Genomic DNA, 19,736 nt, shown 5'->3' with positions numbered 1-19,736 from the left:
AAATCTGCAGATGATGACAGGTATAGTTTAATTGCACCTGTTCAATGAAGGATATATGTTACTAAAATTCCCCCAAAAGTTTTTCAGTTAAATTTATGCGGTAGTGATGATCACTAGACCATAAAGGATGGCAAGCCCAATCAAGCATATTGAGTTTCACACTGAAATTGCCAATCACAACATTTTAAAAGCACAATAACTCTGTCCTGTTCAGAGCTTGAGGAGGACAATTAGGTGCAGAAAGGTCATCTCTTGATACATTTAAGTTAACCTCAATTTTATGGCCCCTGCTTTATTCTGCTTTGGTAAGTCCCAAACATTTATGCTCTTGTTTGTTTTCAAAACCGCTATCATGGTGTCAGGAGCAAACCCTTTTTGTAGAACCATCTTTGGTTCTTAAGATAAAAATTGGGAGGATACTAAAATATGTGTAATGGTGAGAAATGACTTATCGGTAGTTCCTTATTACTGAAATCTTGAAAGTAAAACAAAAGTTGACCGCAGCCCTGTGTTTCCTCTGCCTTAGAGTCTGTCGAGCCTGCCTACGAAATCAGCTATTTACAAAACAGGTTTTCTTTCTCTTGTCAGTACACCACCTGTGTGATCACCTGTGAGGTTGGAAAGCCCTCACGTAGATTTGGGAAGTGTGCTTTCTTACATTTAACAATAATTTCAGAGGTTTTCTTCAAGTCTCCGTAGTTGGGTGGAAAAAGGAATTGGCATGTGGACAGACAGCCTTGATGTCTGATGGGCTGGAAAGAGCTGTCTACCTCTATACTTTCAGCTTCTCCACTGGCCAGATGCCCCGAAAGCCTTTCTGAGGGTGGGATTCCCATCACAGATGGGAATTGCAATAGGTCCATGCCAACAGTCCTCCTTAACTCCCTTGGCAGTCCCTTGGAGCTGGAGGAACGGTTGTTCCAGTGTGTGTTCTCCATGGACCCGAGCGGTTGTGTACCTGTCCCAGGACTGCAGCCACTTGCCGCTGGCACGCTGCAAACAACAAGCTGTGGAGAGCAGCCAGTCCGTTCTCCCTTTGCCTGTTCACAAACCCACAGATAACTTTGTCTCTTATTTGAGAGAGTGCTGTGTCCACAAAATACACGGTTGTTTCCATATATTGGTGAGAGTATATATGTGTTGCCAAAATGTTTTTAATTTCTGTAGTGCAGGGAAGGAAGTGCTGGCCGTTACCATCAGCAGTGATGGGTAGCTGATATTTTTGCTGGAGGTCAGCACAGAGTTAAGGTTAAAAACCAAAAGTTGTACGTGTCCAGGATCTGTTTGAATAATCATCCTCTATATTCCCCCTGTTTCTGGATATGTGGTTACTTATGTTAGCATTGTGTGTGGGTATGTGCAGAGAGGGAAACAAATCTTGACCCCAGGATGGTTCAATTCACCTGCAGAACACAGATGATGAGGACTCTGAAGGCTGTTCGAAGGCTTTATGCTTTAAAGCATGTGTCTGAAACTGGCTCTAAATTGCAGAGATTAATTGTGGAAGTGATGCTTGTAGGTCAGAGCTGTGCACTGGCTGCTACATGTGTCTCTGGTGGATCTTCAAAAGATTTTACCTTTATCTTGCTTTGGATTCTCTATCTGGAAGGAGGTCCTGCACGTGTTTCACTACAGAACAGATCATCCTACCGCTTGCAATGAGATGGCATGGTTTATCACAAACAGTTAATCCTAGCATTGTAATGTTTTGGTTTTTTTTTCAAACAGCTTACATTGTATGATTGAACTGTTAAAATAATAAATGGTAAAACAGTTATAAAAACTCATAATATTCAAATACTGAGATTTAATTGCCATAGTCAAATTGGAGCTAAACTCCTGCTCTTCCACAGTTATATATATTCATCGTCAATAATTCACACTGTCATGGCTCTCTATGTCATTTAGCATATAAAATTTTAAAAAGTGTTTGTGCCCATTGAAAACATTTTGCTCTGGAGTTTTGCCTTGGTAGAAGCAAAATGTAAAATAATGCAGTCGTCGAAGAGGTGGGTCAAATTGCCATACATATTAAAAGAGGCTGCTTTTGATCAGCTCCTTTGAATGTCTAGTATAACTCCATTTATCTGAAGATCTCAGGGGACGCCCAAAACCTCCAGATAAATGGGGGCTTAGTTAATCAGGGAAGCCAGCTGTCCAGTTCTGCACCAGGGTAGGGTTCAAGATCATAACCCATCCTCTCTGCAGCCAGGCCACCTTCAGAGAATGCAGATTTGCATGCTTCACTCCCGCAATCTAGCCCTCGGGCTTCTGTAGAAAAGCCAGGCAGGCACTTCAGGCTTTCTCCTGGCCCTGCTCGACCCAGAGCATAGCAATGAGCTGGCAATGGGAGTTTGCCGATATATGCGTCGCATTTTTTTAAAAGTAGTAGTTTATATGGCATTCTGCACGTATTGGCTCGATCTAAATAATGCAGCGAGGCTTAGCGTTTGTGGGCATCTTTGTGTCAGATACTCTGCTGGAAGCACACAGGAGAGAGATGACACGAATTTCCTATTAAAAAGATTCAGCTTAGCATTCTAATATGTGTAAGTAGGTAAAATCGCATCACTGGTTCTTAAGGGTGAAGGCACAGCAGAGTTACAAGGGCTGCAGTTTTGACAGATCAAGTATTGTGCGGGTGATTATCTGCATGAACGCATACTTACGTGGTGATAAATATGAAGCTTCTTGAGGCTGCAATTGAAAATTACTGTCTCAGAACTGCTCCTGTACAAACGGTCTTGAACTGCTGAGTCTTCTCCTCCACCCTCCCATCTATCTCCTATTATTATTCTTTGGGTATGTTATATTCTCCTGCGTCCTCAAAATACGCTACTTGGGACCCCAGGGTACCTGACAGATGACAAACGTGGTGATGCCTACAGAAGATTCTGACATAAACACAATTAAGCAGCAAAATGATGTTTTTGTTTGCATACAAGAAGTGCAACTTGAATAAGTTACAGAACAAAGATTTTGTGGGGGAGATCAGATGGTATTTGTGATGTCATGCTGCTTTCTTGACCTACGTTTACAGGCTGGAGGTATTTTTCAAAGGGTTCTTTACAGCTTGTTAAGTTCTCAATGCTGCAATTAAAATTCCTAAATTTTAGTGAAACTTTAGTTGACTTTTTTAATTAATCCAAACTGTTTTCCCTAATATGCATATGTATTAAAACAGAGGTAGCAGGGAGTTTAGTTTAATTTTCCAACACTGATTTAATGCTTTTTAGATTAGGCTGTAAGTGAAAATCAGTATTAGCACCTCGCTCACGGCTCGCCTGGCCAGAGCCATGGTACTGCTGGCAGCCATGCCTCGGGGAGCCGGAGAGAAATGCGGGGCTGAGGAGGGTGGTGGTGAAACGGAGCCGGTTTGTGCAGTGGTCTTCCTTGCTGAGTCTGTGGTATCTGCACCTGCTGCTTCCAGCTTTTTAATCTGCGAGAGCAGCCCTGAATTAGGATCTTCCCTGTACTCCTCTGGAGCTGCTGATCAACGTGCACAGCTCTCTGGTCCTTGGCTTATGCTCAGCTCAGTACGTTATTTTTCAGATCGTTCTCCTGTAGCTGTCCAGCTGTTTGGCTGAGCGGTTTTTTTCCAGCCTTTTGTGTGGTTAGGGGCATCTTCCATCTCATAAATAAGGATTTTACGAGACACAAAGCTAACCTAGTCAAAATCACCTCGCTCTCTTCTTCTCCGCAATATTTGGCGAAATCCGTACAAACTTCTGGTGTGTCAGCAGTTGTTCCACGCATTGTACACTTATGTGTTAGATGTGCAAGGTCTTCCATTAAACAGCAGAATGTTATTAGGCGTAGCATGAAAAGCCTTTATAGTCTCCCCGCCTTGTTTAAAGCAGGCCCACAAGCAGCCCGCAGCCGAAAAAGGCTGCGCGGTGAATCGCGCGCTGACGGCCGGTCCGGAGGCTCAGGTGGTCGGCAGTCGCCGGTTGAGCCGAGCCCTTTCAGTAATTTGTCACGCCTGGGTCTGCTCCCGCTGCGCCAGCACGTGCCAGCTCCGTGTCGGAGGGGCTGTTCGCCAGACGGCCCCGCAGCCCCCGCGTCCCGCTGTTCGCGGGGACGGCCGTCGCCCGGCCGCGCGCTCCACACAGCCCTGGCAACAGCCGAGCGCAGCGCGGCATAAGCATCTCCATAATGAGAAGTGAATGGCATCCGTCAGTCCCTTTAGAATAGGGCCCAGGCGTGTGCCTCCTCTCCGAGGAAGTTTGGCAGCCTATTCATTAACAAGAGTCATCAGGAGTTCAGCCCATAATAGGGAGGCAGCCCCAGACGCAGGCGGGCTAATGCTTGCGCTATCAGGAATGTGTTCTCCTGGGCTCAGGGGGAAGAGAGAGAAAAACTGGGCAAATAACGCTGTCAGCAGGTGCAAGCCCTGAGATGCTGTCCGTGTATCGATTTTCTTTCTTCGGGCTTCCACAGGAAGTTTATAAGAAGATTTATCACATATCAGTCCTCCCCTGCTAACGTTGAAAGCTAAATTCGTTTTCTTTCCTTTTTCTCTTTTACTCCCCTGAATATAGAAACTTGCATAAAATTAAGACACGCTTTGCTTATTCCCCTTGAAATAGAACACTAAACCATCTTGTCTTGTTTTTAAGTACTGCTTCACTCTCTTTGTTTTGTGGTGTATTTTTAAATACTGTTTCAAAGTGTTTTTGTTAATGTAGTGAAAGTCACAAATGGCACTTCAATATTAATTAGTAATGCTTTTCAATTTTAAATACTCTCACCTGCATTGTGTTGTCAATGGTGTTATTCTCGCTGTTCCTAATTTCTGAATTTAAATTGGCCTTTGCTCCCACATTAACCGTCTTGCAGAGTTAGAATGCATTTCCCCGTAACAGAAACACAATGAGGACCTGGAAACTTTTGTTTTAAATGAGGAAGCGGAGAATGAGATGTCATACTGGCTCCTGCAAGCCTTAATTCATAAAGTCATACGTGAGGCTCTTCAGCCCATTGTAGATTTGTTTCAGACGTTATCCTGTTATTGGAAGTGTATGATTCACCTTCTGAGAAAACAGAAGCTGCACACAAAAGGAGAAGATTTGCTTTCTCCGCTGTGAAAAGCTGCCGCAAGCAGGGGTCCTATTAAGACAGCTGGAAAGTTGCTTCAGCTTGTTACGCTTGTAAGTTTTATTGGTGACTGGTTTTTGATTACACATTTGAATGCTGTGTGTTCCAGGTTGCCGAGTTTTAATTAAAAGGCAATAGTCTTGATTTTAGATTGCTTTGTTGTCTGCATTATGCAGACTATAATGCGTGCACGTTGTGGGGGGAATTTTTCCAAAGTGCATCATTTATTTAGGATACACAAGATTACACCTCCTAGCACCTGCCTTAAAAATAAATGTCACACTTTCAGGAATCATGTGTATTACGGTTAATTTCTTTTCGGAAGTACAGTGATCAAATAAATATGGGAGGGAGGGTATTCTCCTCTGTTTTGTAGCTTGTTTCTCCAATCTTATCATTTTTCTAATCTGACAGAGTCATTGTGGTAGGAATACTGTGTACCAGGAACTTTCTGTAATGCCACAGCTTGTCAGTTAAAGCTGAGTTTTGGTTTAAAAAAGCCTGCAGTCTGGGGGGTTTGTTTCTGCCCCCGGCAACTTTAGTAATCTGTTGGATGCTTTTCCTTCCTAAAGCTAAAAGGTATTACCCTGAATTTCCAGCCATTAAGTGTATTCACTCCTCGTTGCTCATGTTCAGAGGCATTAAGCAGCATTGGGCAATTTTGGTCCCCTCTCTTCCATGCCCGTGTACAGCCTGGTCAGTGTTGCTGTGAATCTGAAGTGCTGGGGTTCGTGGGTGTTGTGTAACAGCATTTAATTCTGCACACGCATTTCCTTAACCTGGTGGTTGCAGCTATGAGGAGAGAGCTCTGTATCTCGAAGCAATAATCCAGAACCACAAAGAAGTAATGACATTTGAGGATTTTGCTGCTCAGGTCTTTTCTCCCTCTCCCAGCTACTCTCTTGGTGGAACTGGTGAGTCTCTGCACGTTATTCTTCTCTTTAGCACTAAGAAGCACTTGAGCAGCAGATGTACACCTGTTTTTTGTAGATAAATGCTTGCAAATTTAAGAAGACCATTCTTCCCCTGAATCAACTAATGAATATCAAAAGGAATGATGACATTCATTTTAATTTGTTTTGCATCAGAGCTATTCACTCTGTTCCTTTCTTCAGCTATCCTGTTAACCCCCGAATCTAGCAAGGTTAATGAACTTTCTCTCAGTAATGTGCTCTGGCTCATTCAGGAGTGTGGGTTTCTTGCTGAGCTGGGAATATGTTGTTCAAAAGCTATGCCTGAATCGGTGCTTACTTATCGAAAAATAGTTCCTCACAGTAGAGGCCGTTGCTACTAATGCTAAATGGGGATTATGCTGCTGAGATACCAGGGTCAGGGATTAATGCAAAAGAAATGTAAGAACGGTGTTCTGTTAGAAAATCATAGCAGCCTGCATTATGCCAGCGTTTCCCTTAAATATAGATGAGCAAATTTCGGGCTTCCTTCCAACACCTGGCCTGGAACCTGTTTGGGGTTTTTTTTTAAATGTATATATGGATATATGTATGTGCGTGCATGTGTATATGTGTATACACACACATTCATGCTCATCTTCATTCATCGGCTCTACTAGAAAAGGAAAATGTAATGCTGAACTCTGTGAATTTATTCCGTATGTCCCCTATAGAGATTCAAAGTTAGCATGCAATCAGTGAGATAGGAACCGCTACTTTGCTGTTTTAATTGAGTTTAAAGAAACATCTCCTGAAAGGAAGCTTTGGCTCCGAAATGTAGATTTCTAGTACCCTCAAGATTTGTTTTGCCAGCCTCCAAAAAGTATATGGTCACCATGTGTTGGACTCTTTAACAGAGATTCCTTAATCCCTTTCTTACACTCACGGGGTGAAACTGGCACTTTCTAATTATTCTCTGCTACTCTTTTGGATTGTTGAATAGATTATTTCAAACATGTATAAATGTTGCAGGACATCTGCTCTATTTCTCTTTAGCCTGACTTGTTAGCAAATATCTTCCATCTAAACTGAAAAATTGAAGGAAGAAATTAAATTTACTAAAATAAATCACTTACAAATAAAATCAGCCGTGCATCATTGTTTAACGTTACTGGCTCCCATCCTCGAGCTTTCGGAGCTTTGTTAGGAGATAAGAGGTATATGCATGTCCTTGTGTTGGTCGCCAGTAGCAGCAGGCAGAAGGCTTTGGAGATAAGCAAGCTGGCAGAAGTAAAGGGAACCGGTGCTATTTACATAATCGCGCCTCTGCTTCCTGGAGAGGCGTCAAGAAACACAGGGATGGCCTCTATTGATCTTTGTTGAACTGGAATACTAAACAACATTAGAAAAGCTTATAACTTAAAGCTTTGATTAATGTTTTCTACATTAAAAAGTAGAACAGCTGTGAATTAAATTCTTTTATACACTCTGCCAAAAGTCTGGGACAAAAAAATTATCGGTTTCAATAGAAATGTAGATTTCATGGCCAGTGTTGTTAGCACTTTGAATCATTTATCTGTTGATGTATCAGCAAATAAAAATGTAGATATAGCAATATATTTTAAATGTTTTGCTCTATGCATAATTGTATTTGGTTTTCGCGTTCTTCTTACAGCACACTTACTATAAACAAATTTAGTTTGACAATCAAGGACAGATTCATTTGATAATACTTCAGTCATACTTTGTGAAGTCTGTGATTTTGTATGCAAAAAAAATTTAAATTGTTTCTTTATATCTACTTAAGATTTTCAGGACACTGTTAAATCATTCAGCATTTGAATGCATTTTTATGATTTCATGATTTATTTATTTTTTTAAGAGTAAAACCTGCCACAGGCAGGTCCTGATTTTCGGACTGCCAAATGTCAGAATTTATTTCACGCTCTCAAAGAAACTAGAGGCCAATCATGACTTCTGGCATCAAAATCTTTGCTTCAGAGAGTCTCCTCGTGTTACCTGCTGATTTACTTGCACATTTAGTCAACATTTAGTTGATTACCAGGAGCTGTGTCAGTCATTGCCATTGGGCTGTATTTTCCCTCAAAAGCCATCCTGCCAGCAAGAAGGCTGAATGTGAACCTCACAGCTTGAGTGAGTCCCCGTCCCACGAGCAGGGAGCCTCACACAGATCACGAGCATTTGCCTCGTGCTTCCCTATTTCCACATTTACCAACAAATGTACCGGCAGCTTCTGGAAATAAATAACAAACCAGCTCAGGTGCAGTTTGACCAAGTTTGCAGCCATCAATTCATCCATGAGAATGATGAAAAAGGGATGAAAAACCCTTCTGGACCCTCCAGTCTGCGGTTGGCGTGGGCATAGTTGGGGCTGTGAATGGCGGCCGCTCTGCTTTAGCCCGTGTGCAGCCTGTCCCCCCATGCCGTGGGCATTAGACCTCCTCTGAGCTTGCCTTCACCTGTCCTGTGCCTGCAAAAGTGGCTGTCTGCCGCTTAAGAAATGCGGATGGTGTTTTTCTTCATGTAAAAGGGGAATTTCTATTCTGAAACTGAAAACGTGAATCACAGAGCAGTAAATGTATGGAGCTCACACAGATCTGTGGTTCCCCTCCTCAAGTAACGAGCCAGCTGAAACTACTAACCCTGCCTAGCTTAAACTTTTCAGGTAAATTTAAGATTAATTCTCCTCTGGTCTTATTCTTAATACCACTTAATTGTAATCCTGCCATCGCTGCACGTACATGTGCACAGTAGAGTCAGTGAGTAAGCTGACCCTTGATTTTTATTAAAATCAAGATTGTTTTCAGTAGTTAACACACTACAAGAAGGAAATCAAGACCATTAAATTAATGGAATGTGTAGCTGTTAATGACACATTACTGGTGTATTATTAGCTATGATCTGTTTATTTGAACTAAATGTGTTTATGTTTTCTGATAGTGCCTCAGGGGATGCTTCCCCTCGATTCAGATGGGATATGGGGTTCCTGAAGTGTGCCCTGTCTTAGTCTCCCCTATCACCAATAGTCTTGCAGGTGCTCCATTTTATGCATGAAAATCATCCAATTGACCTCTTTTGCTGTTTTCAGAAGTAGAGCCTTAAGCTCCCTACATGTATCACAGATAGCCCTGCATATCGTAGACGCTGGAAATGCAGCCTGGTAGGCAGAACGGACATCCCTGAACTCATTTAGGGGATGTGCAGATTAGGAACAAAAGATGAGAATACGGTCCTTTGTTGTTAAACTGGTACATTACATGCTGTATTTTAATTAGGCTGGGTATGAGAGTCAGCCCAGGAAATCCTCCGTAATCCAACACTATTGAATTATTCTTATCCTTTCCCTCTGCAGATTTCTCTCGTTTTAGAGGATGGAGTTTTGAGCTGCTGTCTTTTTCTGTTCTTGCTCCCTTGGCCAACAAAAAAAGTGTAATTCAACAAAATACATGTGTGTTCTTAAAAAAAACCAACAACATAAAAATAAAAGAGGCACAGCACAAATGCATACAAAAGCGTTCCAACTTTAATTACCTCTGCTGACTAAAAGACGTTTAACAAGGGTTGTTTTTTTCATTTAAGATCGGAAGCCAGAATCACGTTAACTCTTAGCAAATGGAAGCAGTCAGATATTCTAGGAAGTAAAAGAGGTAGCTCTGCCACCGGGGAAGGATTTGTATTTGAGGGTTTTATACTTGCAAGGGCAGATTTCTACTTTCAAGAGAACCTACTGACCTGCTTTGCAGCAGCGCAGGCTTGCAGTTGGTGCTTCAAAGGGTTAATTGAAATGGGCACACTTGACTGCTGAGAGGACTGATCTAATCACTGCCATATCCAAGTGCATCTGTTCACCATGAGGTCATTCTTGTGCATGCTAATGATTTGGAAAATAATGCATAATGCTTGACGTTATCAGAAAGGATATCGTGTAAATCTTTACTTTTTTTTAGTTGCTAATAGCTATTGTGGAATGAACCGGCAGGCAAAAGCATCTCGGATTATTGCTTTCCATTTTAATTTTTTTAAAGCATCGTTTTCAGTGGAGTGTCAGGGAAACTGTGCTGGAAAACTCTGACGTGTGGTATCTGTTGATAAATGGAGTCTTTAATGAATATTACAGCATTGCCCAGGAGCAACACTTGAGTTGAGGAACTATAGATGTTGTCAGCATTCCCTGGTTTTAAAGTCTTGGAAGCCGTGCCTGCTTATTTACATAAAACTGAGATTTTGCAGCCTTTTTGTTGAAAAGGTGACACATGCTTTCCTTTTGTCTACAGACTTCTACATGCATAAATTTCTTGTAGAAAATACATGAATGTAAACCAAACAAGACTTGGTTTATTTTAAAACACTTTTTGCTAGTTGCTGAGTTTTATATTTCCCCTTTTAAAGCAAAAGGAATATTTCAAATGGCCATGTGATTTTAAAATATATTTTTGACAGAAACAGAAGAAAAACAGACTTAAATTATTTTTACAGCTAACTGAGGAATGATTCCTCTTGGCTTTGTTTGGTTTGTTTTTTCTGGTTTGGTTTTTTTTTTTGACTTGTCTGTCTTTCTTTACTTCTTTTTCCTTGAAAATCTGTAGGCTGTTTTGTCAGTTCTGTGTACTTGGTAGAATAACAATCTCTCCAGGTTCTGTGTAATATTTTTGCATATTTTTAGAGAAGCCGGATGGAGCCGAATATTAAAAAAATAAATACACGTCTGAGAGTGAATATCCGTGCCACGATATTGCAGCGCACGCAGCACGTGCCAGCTGCTGGGTTTGATCAATGTGACAGTGTTGCCTGAAACTGAAAAATCAGTTTCCAGTAATTGGGACTTGGAGCACTGCGGGCTGCCCTGGCAGGATAGAGCCCACTGCTCAGCTGCTTCCACTGCGAGCAGAGGCAGTGCCGAAACCATCTGGCAATTGTCACTGGCCGGACCGGGACGCTGCCGGGGAGCGACACGCGGCGCTTTGGCACGGGCTGAGCCTCTGTGCCAAATCCTCCCTTTTCCAACGCAGGTGCTGCCCTTAAATGCAGAAGGGAGCGCAAGAAGTTGGGTCATTAGCGCAGAGCTCATTACCAGGTCTGTGGGAACTGAGTTCTTAGTGGACGAGAAGGAAAACCTGCAAGCATAGGTGCCGGGCGTTGCAGTTTAAGGGTTGTCCGGGCAGCAAACAAAGACGAGCAGCCTGGGGAGGAGAAGCAGGGAAGAGTTACCCAAGAGGCAGCGCTCACGGTGTTTCTTTATTTTTTCCCCTGCCCTGTGAAGGGTGTTCAGGAGGACGTGCAGGGACCTGGGGTCTCTCTGTGGTATCAGGTAGTTACAGCTGATCTGAACCCAGAGCATCTTCCACTGCTGAGTTACAGCCTGACCCTGCCCCCTGCCCTTGGAAGGATGCTGACCCTGCACAAGCAATTTGGGAGGTGCCCCGTACCCCTGCGGTCTCAGTTATCAGTGATCCATGTGTGGGTCTCCTGCCCCTCTTCCACAGCACCGCGCTGTTGGGTGTGTGGTACTCAGCAGCAGAAATGGCAGCTTCACAACCATCTCCATCACTGCCAGCCTCAGAAATACAGAGATCTCCTGCCACTGTGTTTCTTCCATGTCAGTTACCGGCTCACCCAAAAACTCACCGAGGCTGTGCCTGCATCTCAGCATGGCACAGAGGCAGGACTGCTGGCAGATGGGGATGGGCCTTTCCTGCTCGGTGAAATTGTCTCTTGGCCCATGGTAGCTGCTTGATGGCAGAGAGTGAAAAGGTGCCAGATGAAATTTTCAATTGAATCAAGCATAATTACCTCATTTAATGAAGGAGGAAACTCAGAATGTTCTGCACTTTTGGGATCTTTTAATGGCAAAGCCTAGAAATCACAATGATTTCTGTGGATGCTGTAACCAAAATCATAGTTTTGCTGGATGACGAAGCAGTGGCTGAGGCATCCCTCTTCCACAGGAGCACTTGTCACTGTCACAGAGACAACACGAGAAATCAGAAACAGCATTTTCCCTTGTTTGGATTCAGGCAGTCAGTGGAAATCTTTTCCAGGCTGCGGCACCTTTCTTCATTCATTTATCTCATACATTGAGCAGTCTGAAGAGTTTAAACACCTTGCTGGTAGTTTCATATGAAGGAATAAAAAGGAGGCTTCTTCTACGCCATGGGGCTGATCCTGTGGCTTGATCAGACCCTTGACATTTTTTAAAACTTAAGTTGTGCCTGTTAGCAGTATGATAGTCAGCATTTTGTCAAGAAATTTAAATACATCCTTGAATTAGTAAGATTCTTAGCTTCCCTGTAAGGGTTGGAAATGTTCTGTTACTAAATAGGGCAGAGTCATAGTTGCCCTTTGCAACCGCATCGGCCTGTTTAGCCATCAGCACACTTACAGCAAGCGTGAGTAGTGTCCTTCCCTTATCTTCGTTTGCGAAGTCTAGCCATGCAAATGCATAGTAAATACCACAAAGCAAATCCTTTGGTGACATCAGCTCTGTACCCCAATAGCTCCTCTGATTTGATCGGTCTGAGGTAAATCTGCACCAGAACAGCCGGGCCTGGGTCAGAGGTGCGTGAACACGTGCAGGATGGTAAGGAAGCCACGTCACTACTTTGCAGGCTGCTTTGGGTGCCAGGGCACTTTCTATCCTTGCCCGCTGCCACCAAGGGGGTGCAGCCTGGACCTGTCCCTGTCCCCAAGGCTGCATAGGTGCTGGGGTCTCTTCTCTGGGTCTGCAGCGGAGGGGGTGTGGGAGCAACATCGGGTCCCTCAGCCTGGGCCTTTGCTGCTTTTTTTTTAATTGATTGTCTCAGAGGGAGCTCTCCCAGCTATGATCTGGGGGAGAGAAGGCGGCAAGGGAAGGCTTCCTCTCGCAACCAGCACTGGGATGGGAAAACATGGGATCTTGATGGGCCTCTCTCTTCTGCCGGGTGACAGCTCCAGCTGCTCGAGCTGTCAGCTCCCAAGAAGGCTCCAGGCAATGTGGCCCCTTTGCATTTTTCCTCTGCGCTGACGCATGTCAGCCGGTGCGGTGCCGACCTGCCTGCCCTGGGCTGCCGACGGAGGTTTGGGCTGCCCGAAATGCTGTGTGCGAAGGGGAAATGACCACCAGCGCTTGCTGTGGTCCCTCTGGGCGGCTGACCCTGCAGAACTGATTAGTGGCTGCTCCAAGCCACAGCTAATTACAACTTTGATGTGTGCAGTTAGCGTTTATTTCCAAATCTCTCAAACAATCAAGGCTGGTACGTGATGGTGTCAAGCACTTGTCACCTGTATCGCCTGTGCTGGGAACTGCAAGTGGGCTTTTTAGCTTGCTTGGGGTTGTTTCTGCCCTTGATTAACCCGTAGGTTTAAATTCTTCTTACCATTTCAGTTACAGCTTTTGAAAGTACTACTTCTTTTATTTTTCATAACCAAATACAGTGGAGCAAACCTCCAAACTTTCCCATGCTTTGGCTGTTGCAGCACCTTGCTTAGGGTCCAGTCTGGTCACGGGAAGCAGGGACAAAACTGCCCTTGGGTTCTGCTGGCCCTGCGGCACTGCCAGGGCTGGGCTGTCCCCCCACACCTTCCCTAGAGCAGCCTGGTGTGGGGCTGTGCAGCTGGTAATGTTTAGGACAGTCAGTTCCAATGGCCTTCTTTCTTCTGCAGCATTTTTGTGGGTCTGAGGGGGAAAGGGGCTATGTAAATTCAGCTGACGGAGAGACTCTCCAAACAGAGCGGATGAGTGATGTTTGGGCTGTGGTGGCCCTCAGAGCACCCGCTTGTTCTCTCAGGAGATCCCCTCTCGCTGCACACAGCCTTTGGATTTGCTCAAAGATGGAAGATAAAGGTTTAAAACAACTTTCTCTTGTAACAAAATGTGAAATATTTTAACGGCTCGTACCAAACAGGCCAAGCCACCAAAGGGCCACCCAGTGTAAGTGCAGTTCCAGTCATTTGACCTCCTGTGTCCTTAATGCACTTGGTGCCTGTATCTGCACTCAGACCATTGAACCTGCATGGTTTTGCATGAACACAGCCTCAGCTTTATTGAATGATAATTTCTTCAGAGTGCACTCGCTGAGCACACAGGCTGGGGATGCTGCTCATGCTGTGTTTTCAGCCACATCCTTGAGTGGAAAGCAGAACAAGTCAAAATGCTGAGCAGATTTACGTACATGGCTCTCTCTGGAATTTTATTCCCCTCACGTTTACTGGGAAAGAAAAAGGTTTCCACAGACCTGACATGGCTGATAGGTTAATTTGGGAAAGAGGGGTTAGATGTGAAAACTTTGTGGGTCTTCTCAAGTATAAAGCTTTAAAATCCTTAACAATAATGGATGATGTTGTAATCTGTTTTTGCATACTTGAGCACATGCTAAGACCCACCTTCCTTAGCCTTTTTTGCACATTAGAGAAGTTTAGCAAGTAAGAGCAGTAGTTTTCTGCTTAGTTTGTCAAATTGGTTCCTCCCAGGGTAATAAAGTCCGAGGAAGATGCCATGGCAGAGCTGCAGGGGGCTGCTTTGCCACCCTGCGCTGGGGGTGGGTGACTACAGCCATGCCCAAGGAGGGGATTTTTAGGTTTCGCTTGCACCTTGCTAAAAACGGCTGGGTCTGGAGCAGTGCCCAGCTTTGGAGACAGCGCAGAGTAATTCTGCAGAGATCCTGTCAGTAAAAATGAGCCTAATTTCAGGATCCTGTGTGTGAACACAGTTGAAGGCTCAAAGGTTTTTCCCTGCTTTCACCTGGGGACGGGGCAAGGGAAGAGCAGGCACAGGAGCAGCAGGAGGCTGCACTGCGTTTTGTCAAGCCTTTCCCAGGGGAAATTTCCACAGCAGCGAGTGGCTTTTTCATGAAATTTTCAGTAGCCTGACAATACACAAATTATACCCTTCTCATTGGTGTAGTTCTTAAGAGCAAACCCAGCAGCTTTGCAGCGCATCAGGAAGGATCTCATGTATTGTAAAGCCGTGTGAGGTGCCAAATGCTGTTGCTGAGCTATCATTGACTTGAAAAGCTGATTTTCAAGCTGGGTTGTTTGGTTGGTTTGGTTTAGGGGAATGAAAAATCCTCTTAATGTCACTGCACCCATGAGGGAGCTGACAGAGCTTTTGGGTTTGGTTTTCGGCTCATGGGGTCCCTGAGGAGGGCTCAGTTCTGGTGTGGGGTTGAACCCCTCCAGCAGCTCAGCTGCGTGGGAACACCCCGGTGCTGTTCTGGCCTGGCAGGGTCCTGCCTGCTTTCTCCCAGGGGAGGTTTCACCGTTATCAGTACAATATTGTGGTGCTTGTGGGTGTGCTCAAGAGTGGGACAGGGAGTTGTTCTGCTTTCGGGAGATTTTATCTGCTTCACTAGAAGAGAAATTCCTAAGAGATCTTTATTTCCTAGAGCACACGTGCTGGTGGCCTATGAGAAACTCGGTTTGCTCTATTCAGTAGATTTAAAATAAAATAAGCCATCTTTAGCTTTCCAAAAGGTAACTCTTTATTTAAAGTGTAATTTTGTCTGTATTACTAACTGAATTTTTAATCCCTTCCTGCAAGGAACATATTTTAACAGCTTAAGCCTTCATCACCATAAAGCATTTGTACCTGTAAGAGACCGCAGAGGCATCCAATCCGTCACCCACCTGTGTCTTGATGCCTGGAGGTGTATGGTTTTGCACGCACAAGTGACTTTCTGTTCGTGGGACAAGTTTGCATGGCCCAATGCTGATTAATTCTGTGTTGTTCAGCCTGCCTACAGTGCAGCAGTGGTTTGGGTCTCTGTGAAACCTCAGATTTTACCCAGTTTGAAATTGTACAGTCACTAACAGCGTTGGAAATGTCGCTGGAATAAGAGGCCGCTGCAGTCCCTCCATCTCACATAGACAGTTTGGCAAAAAATGAAGGGAAATTACTATTATTTCCAACTTTTTGCCAAGATTTCCTGCCTCTTTTTTCCCAATCAGCAGACAACAGGGGCACGGCCGATGCCTGTGGGTACCCATTTCTCTCCCGGTCCCCGAGGGCGCGGAGCTGACCTCTCTGTTGCAAATTGCCCCTATGCCCACCGTGTGCCCCCACGACTGGTGCCCACCATGTGCAGGGTTTCCTGTGGTGCCCGTGCCTGGTTTCTGCTGAGCTGGGCGCCCGCCAGCAGCCAGCCTGGCCTTCGCGCGGGGGCGACGGGTGTGCTGTTCCTGTATTGATACCGTTTTGTGTTCTCTCCCTTTAGATTAGAATATGTAATGGTCTCGTTACAGTAATTGCCGCAGGTAAGAGCGATGCTTCCCGCAGGCCCCGCTGCTGCTGGCATTGTGCTCCATCACTCACAGCTCTCTTCTTCTTCCTCCTCCTCCTCCTCCTCCTCCTGTGCTCAGCGCGTGGCTCTGGGGCTCTCTGGATCTGTCTCTGTCCCTGTCACCACTGCCCCATCTCCACCCCTGCTCCCCACACACTGAGCCCCATGGGGTGCCCACCACCCACCCAGGTGGCTGCCGCTGCCTCAGGTTGCTGCCGTGGTGGGAAGTGTTTTTGGTGATGGCTGGGCCTGTTCGCCTCTGTGTTTGTCACTGGGGCATCATTGGGCAGGATTGGGGCTGGCGAGCACCCATGAGAGCTGCACAGCACCACCCCCATGGTGGTGTCACCCAGAAACCTGTGCTACTTGCAGGAAACCTTTTGGTGGGTTTTCTCCCCTCTTTTTGCAGATTTCACGTGTTTGGCTGAGTTGTAAATGTTAAGCACTGTGCTGGTCCACCTGTGAGTCAGAAACGAGTATTTTTTATTTTCTCCACCATTGTGGAAGCTACTGCTCGGTTTTTACAACTTACAATATTACATTGCCTGCGCACCCTCTGAAACAAACACAGCAGGAGAGGGAAAAAAACCCCTCCTCCATATCACCACAAAAATAGCTGAGCCTCTCGTGAGCATCTGAACATGAACACAAACACGACGCCGGTTTTCCTGGGCTCCTCTCCCGCCGCAGCCGAGCGAGCGGAGCCTCCTCTCCCAGCAAAGTTGCAGGCTCCCCTTGCAAGACGGCCAAGTAATTAGAGTTCGTGCCAGACAGCTTGCAAGTGGAATTATAATATTTGTATGAAAGCCTTTATCTTCTGTGGTTATTGCTTGCTCACTCCGCAGCTGCTGTCTCCCTATCAATCAAGGCGGTTTTCAGGGGAGCTCCAATGATTGCAAGGCGCAGGCTTTGCCAGAGGAAAGTTGGGACTGAAGGAATGCGCGGGCTCCCGAATGCTGCGGGTGCTCCCCAGCGAGGTGCGCCTCGCCCGCGCCCCCCGCGCTGCTTTTCATATGCACAGACCGTGCTTTGTCCAGCACTTGCATGAATATTGCTTGAGCTCGTCCATTTGCCGAAAACTGTATTATTTTGACCATCTGCCATTCTGCCGAACTGCAGGAATGTAAAGTCCGACACCTCCCTCCCAGCCCTTCCCTCCCCCGCACTCCCCTCCACTGCAGGTTTTGGTTTTAATCCGCAACTGACTGCTGCACATTTTCCACAGAAAATGCCTTCGCATGCTAAGTCACATTTTTCACCTTTTTTTAATGCGATGTTTCCCCTTCAGTTAATTGTCTTTGGGTATAAATCTGGTAAGTAAAGGTTGCCTTTGAAATGCAAATACAGGTTTGGGAACTGGCTGAGGGATTTCAGAGGAGCAAGACCAAGGCGCATTTTGGGTTTAGCTGCAAGCCAACCTCAGCCTTGTTCCCTTCAAGGTTGTCCCTCCTCACCACTGCCTGATGGCAGCTCGACCCTCACAGCTTCAGCCAAGGCACGGGCTGCAGTTTGGTGCGTTTTCTGCACGTTTGAGAGTCACCTGGGCTAATCAAGTTGAAGGGAGTATTAAAGATACCCCTGCAATCATCAGCCACATAAACTAACTGCAAATAAACACGCAGCCTGAAAATGCAGTTTGTTGTTGAATTGAAAATAGGTTTGTGCTGCAAAACACAACTGTCAGGCTGGAGTTCAGAGACGGTCCCATAGCTGCCGAGACTGGCCCTGACCTTCTGTGTGAGCTTGGAGCCTTCCTCCACTCTCCTGGGTGCGAGGCCGTTCCGCTGTCCCACATCTCATAAAAACTTCGTGTAAAGGCTTAGAGAAGTGTAACATGGTTTCAAAATACCGCACCCCGAGGGAGCTGATGAAACGGCATTCACAGGGGGAAATGCCCGGGGACAGGGCAGAGCCCCAGCAGCAAGAGCAGGGCTGGGTTGCAGCATGCGAGTTTGTATTCCTCGGGGCACCGCTACCACGGTGCAGGGAAGAGGCAGGAGCCGCTCACACCTCAGTTTATTCATTTACTCCTTGGTTTAATCGCTGCATCCTCACCTGTTTGCATTCAGGCAACCTGTTTGGCCCTGGTCTCCCATCCTAATTGCCTGTGGGGAGCAGCTGAAGGTGTAACTTCAGGTTGTTGAACAACAAAGCGCAAACACACATAGGCACAGCTGCGGCCGCCCAGGTTCCCCAGCCCACAGATGAAGTTCTTGAATGGTGCCTGAGTGCACCAGTAGTGGTGGGTACTTAGCATCCTCTTTAAGGATTGGAACTAGTTTAAAAAAATTGGGATTCTTTGGGCTTATCAGAGGCCAAGACACCTTCCAGGTAGAGTTTCATGGAAGCACTCCTGCTCTGGAAACTCGCTTCCAGCTCTCCAAAGTAGATTAAATACAGAAGAGCCCTTTGGTGACACACTGCAAAAATGGTAATTCTAAAACCCACACTTGACAGAAACATTTTTGACTTCTGTTCTGTGGGTTTTGTTGGAGCTCTGAGCGAGCAGGATGGGTGCATCCCTCCCCGGCTGTGGTACCTCGCTGTGCTGGCCCCAAACAGGGCTGCTGCCAGGGGTGTGCACACACCTGGGCTCTGCCCACCGCTCACGGCCTGCCCGGTCCTCGCTTTTTTGTGAGGCTGGCAAAGAGAAATTCCTCATCTCTCCAGGGAAGCACAGTATGGCCAAATTTCTACTCTGAGTGTCAAGTTCACCTGAGTGCTATCCCAGATTAATTTGGAAGAGGAGGTGCAGAGGGGCTGCATTTTGCCAGGCGGTTATCCTGCTGCAGACGGGAGGTTGTTTCTTGGCTCACGCTGTTGTTCCTCTGCCCCCTCTGTTTTCCAGGCTGCCTCACCACCAGCGCAAGCGCTGACCTCACCGTCACCATAGGAGTCGAGCTGGCAGATCCGGCCTCTCCCACGCTGCCACGTGCCTCCAAGAGCAGGGTCTCGGGGAAGCTTCGCCGCTCCGCCAGTGCCCTCAGCAAGTCCTCCAGCTGAGGCCAGCTCTGGCCCAGGGAACCCAAGAGACCTTGAGATAGACAAATTATTTACTGCCGCTATAGGACTTGCAATTTTGGATGAGCCTGTGTGGAGGGGTTTGCTCTGCAGAATTGCAGTTCTGTCCTCAGCCAGGGCTGATGATCAGCCTTCACCCACGCCGTCACCGTGCATTTCACTCCAGCGTTTCCATCACAAAGCACGAAGGCGATGGAGCTCTCCCTGCTGGCATCGGGCCGATGGCGGCACGCACGTCCTCCCCGAGCACCTGGGCACAAGCACTGGTGTCACAGCAAGAGGACATGAACCAGTATTGAAAGCAGTTATTTAATGTAACTTTAGAGCATTGCTTTTAGTTGTTCCGGTCAACATTTCATTGTGTGTTAGGGAATTTTGTCTCAATAGAGGTTTGCGTATGCCACCTAACCAACGCCCCCCTCCTCGGGAGCGAGGGTGAATGATGGAGGCACTC

The 19,736-nt window shown here is 46.0% G+C and overlaps 1 protein-coding gene across 1 annotated transcript in view; it reads left to right on the top strand.

Annotated features, from left to right (window-relative positions):
* Positions 1–19,264, top strand: part of LOC104541602 (ral GTPase-activating protein subunit alpha-2-like) — a gene marked incomplete at its 5' end in the record, with an annotated part of 67,788 nt that extends 48,524 nt beyond the window's left edge. Inside the window, 2 exon segments of the mRNA XM_010185708.1 lie at positions 5,890–6,011; positions 19,110–19,264. Of these exon segments, the coding sequence (XP_010184010.1) occupies positions 5,890–6,011; positions 19,110–19,264 (277 nt within the window).
* Positions 19,265–19,736: the final 472 nt, after the last annotated feature.

The sequence above is a fragment of the Mesitornis unicolor genome, unplaced genomic scaffold (genome assembly GCF_000695765.1).
Source record: "Mesitornis unicolor isolate BGI_N332 unplaced genomic scaffold, ASM69576v1 scaffold39335, whole genome shotgun sequence".
Classification (NCBI taxonomy): Eukaryota; Metazoa; Chordata; class Aves; order Mesitornithiformes; family Mesitornithidae; genus Mesitornis; species Mesitornis unicolor.
Note: the sequence above shows the minus strand (reverse complement) of the source record. Positions and strands in the feature narration are given on the sequence as shown.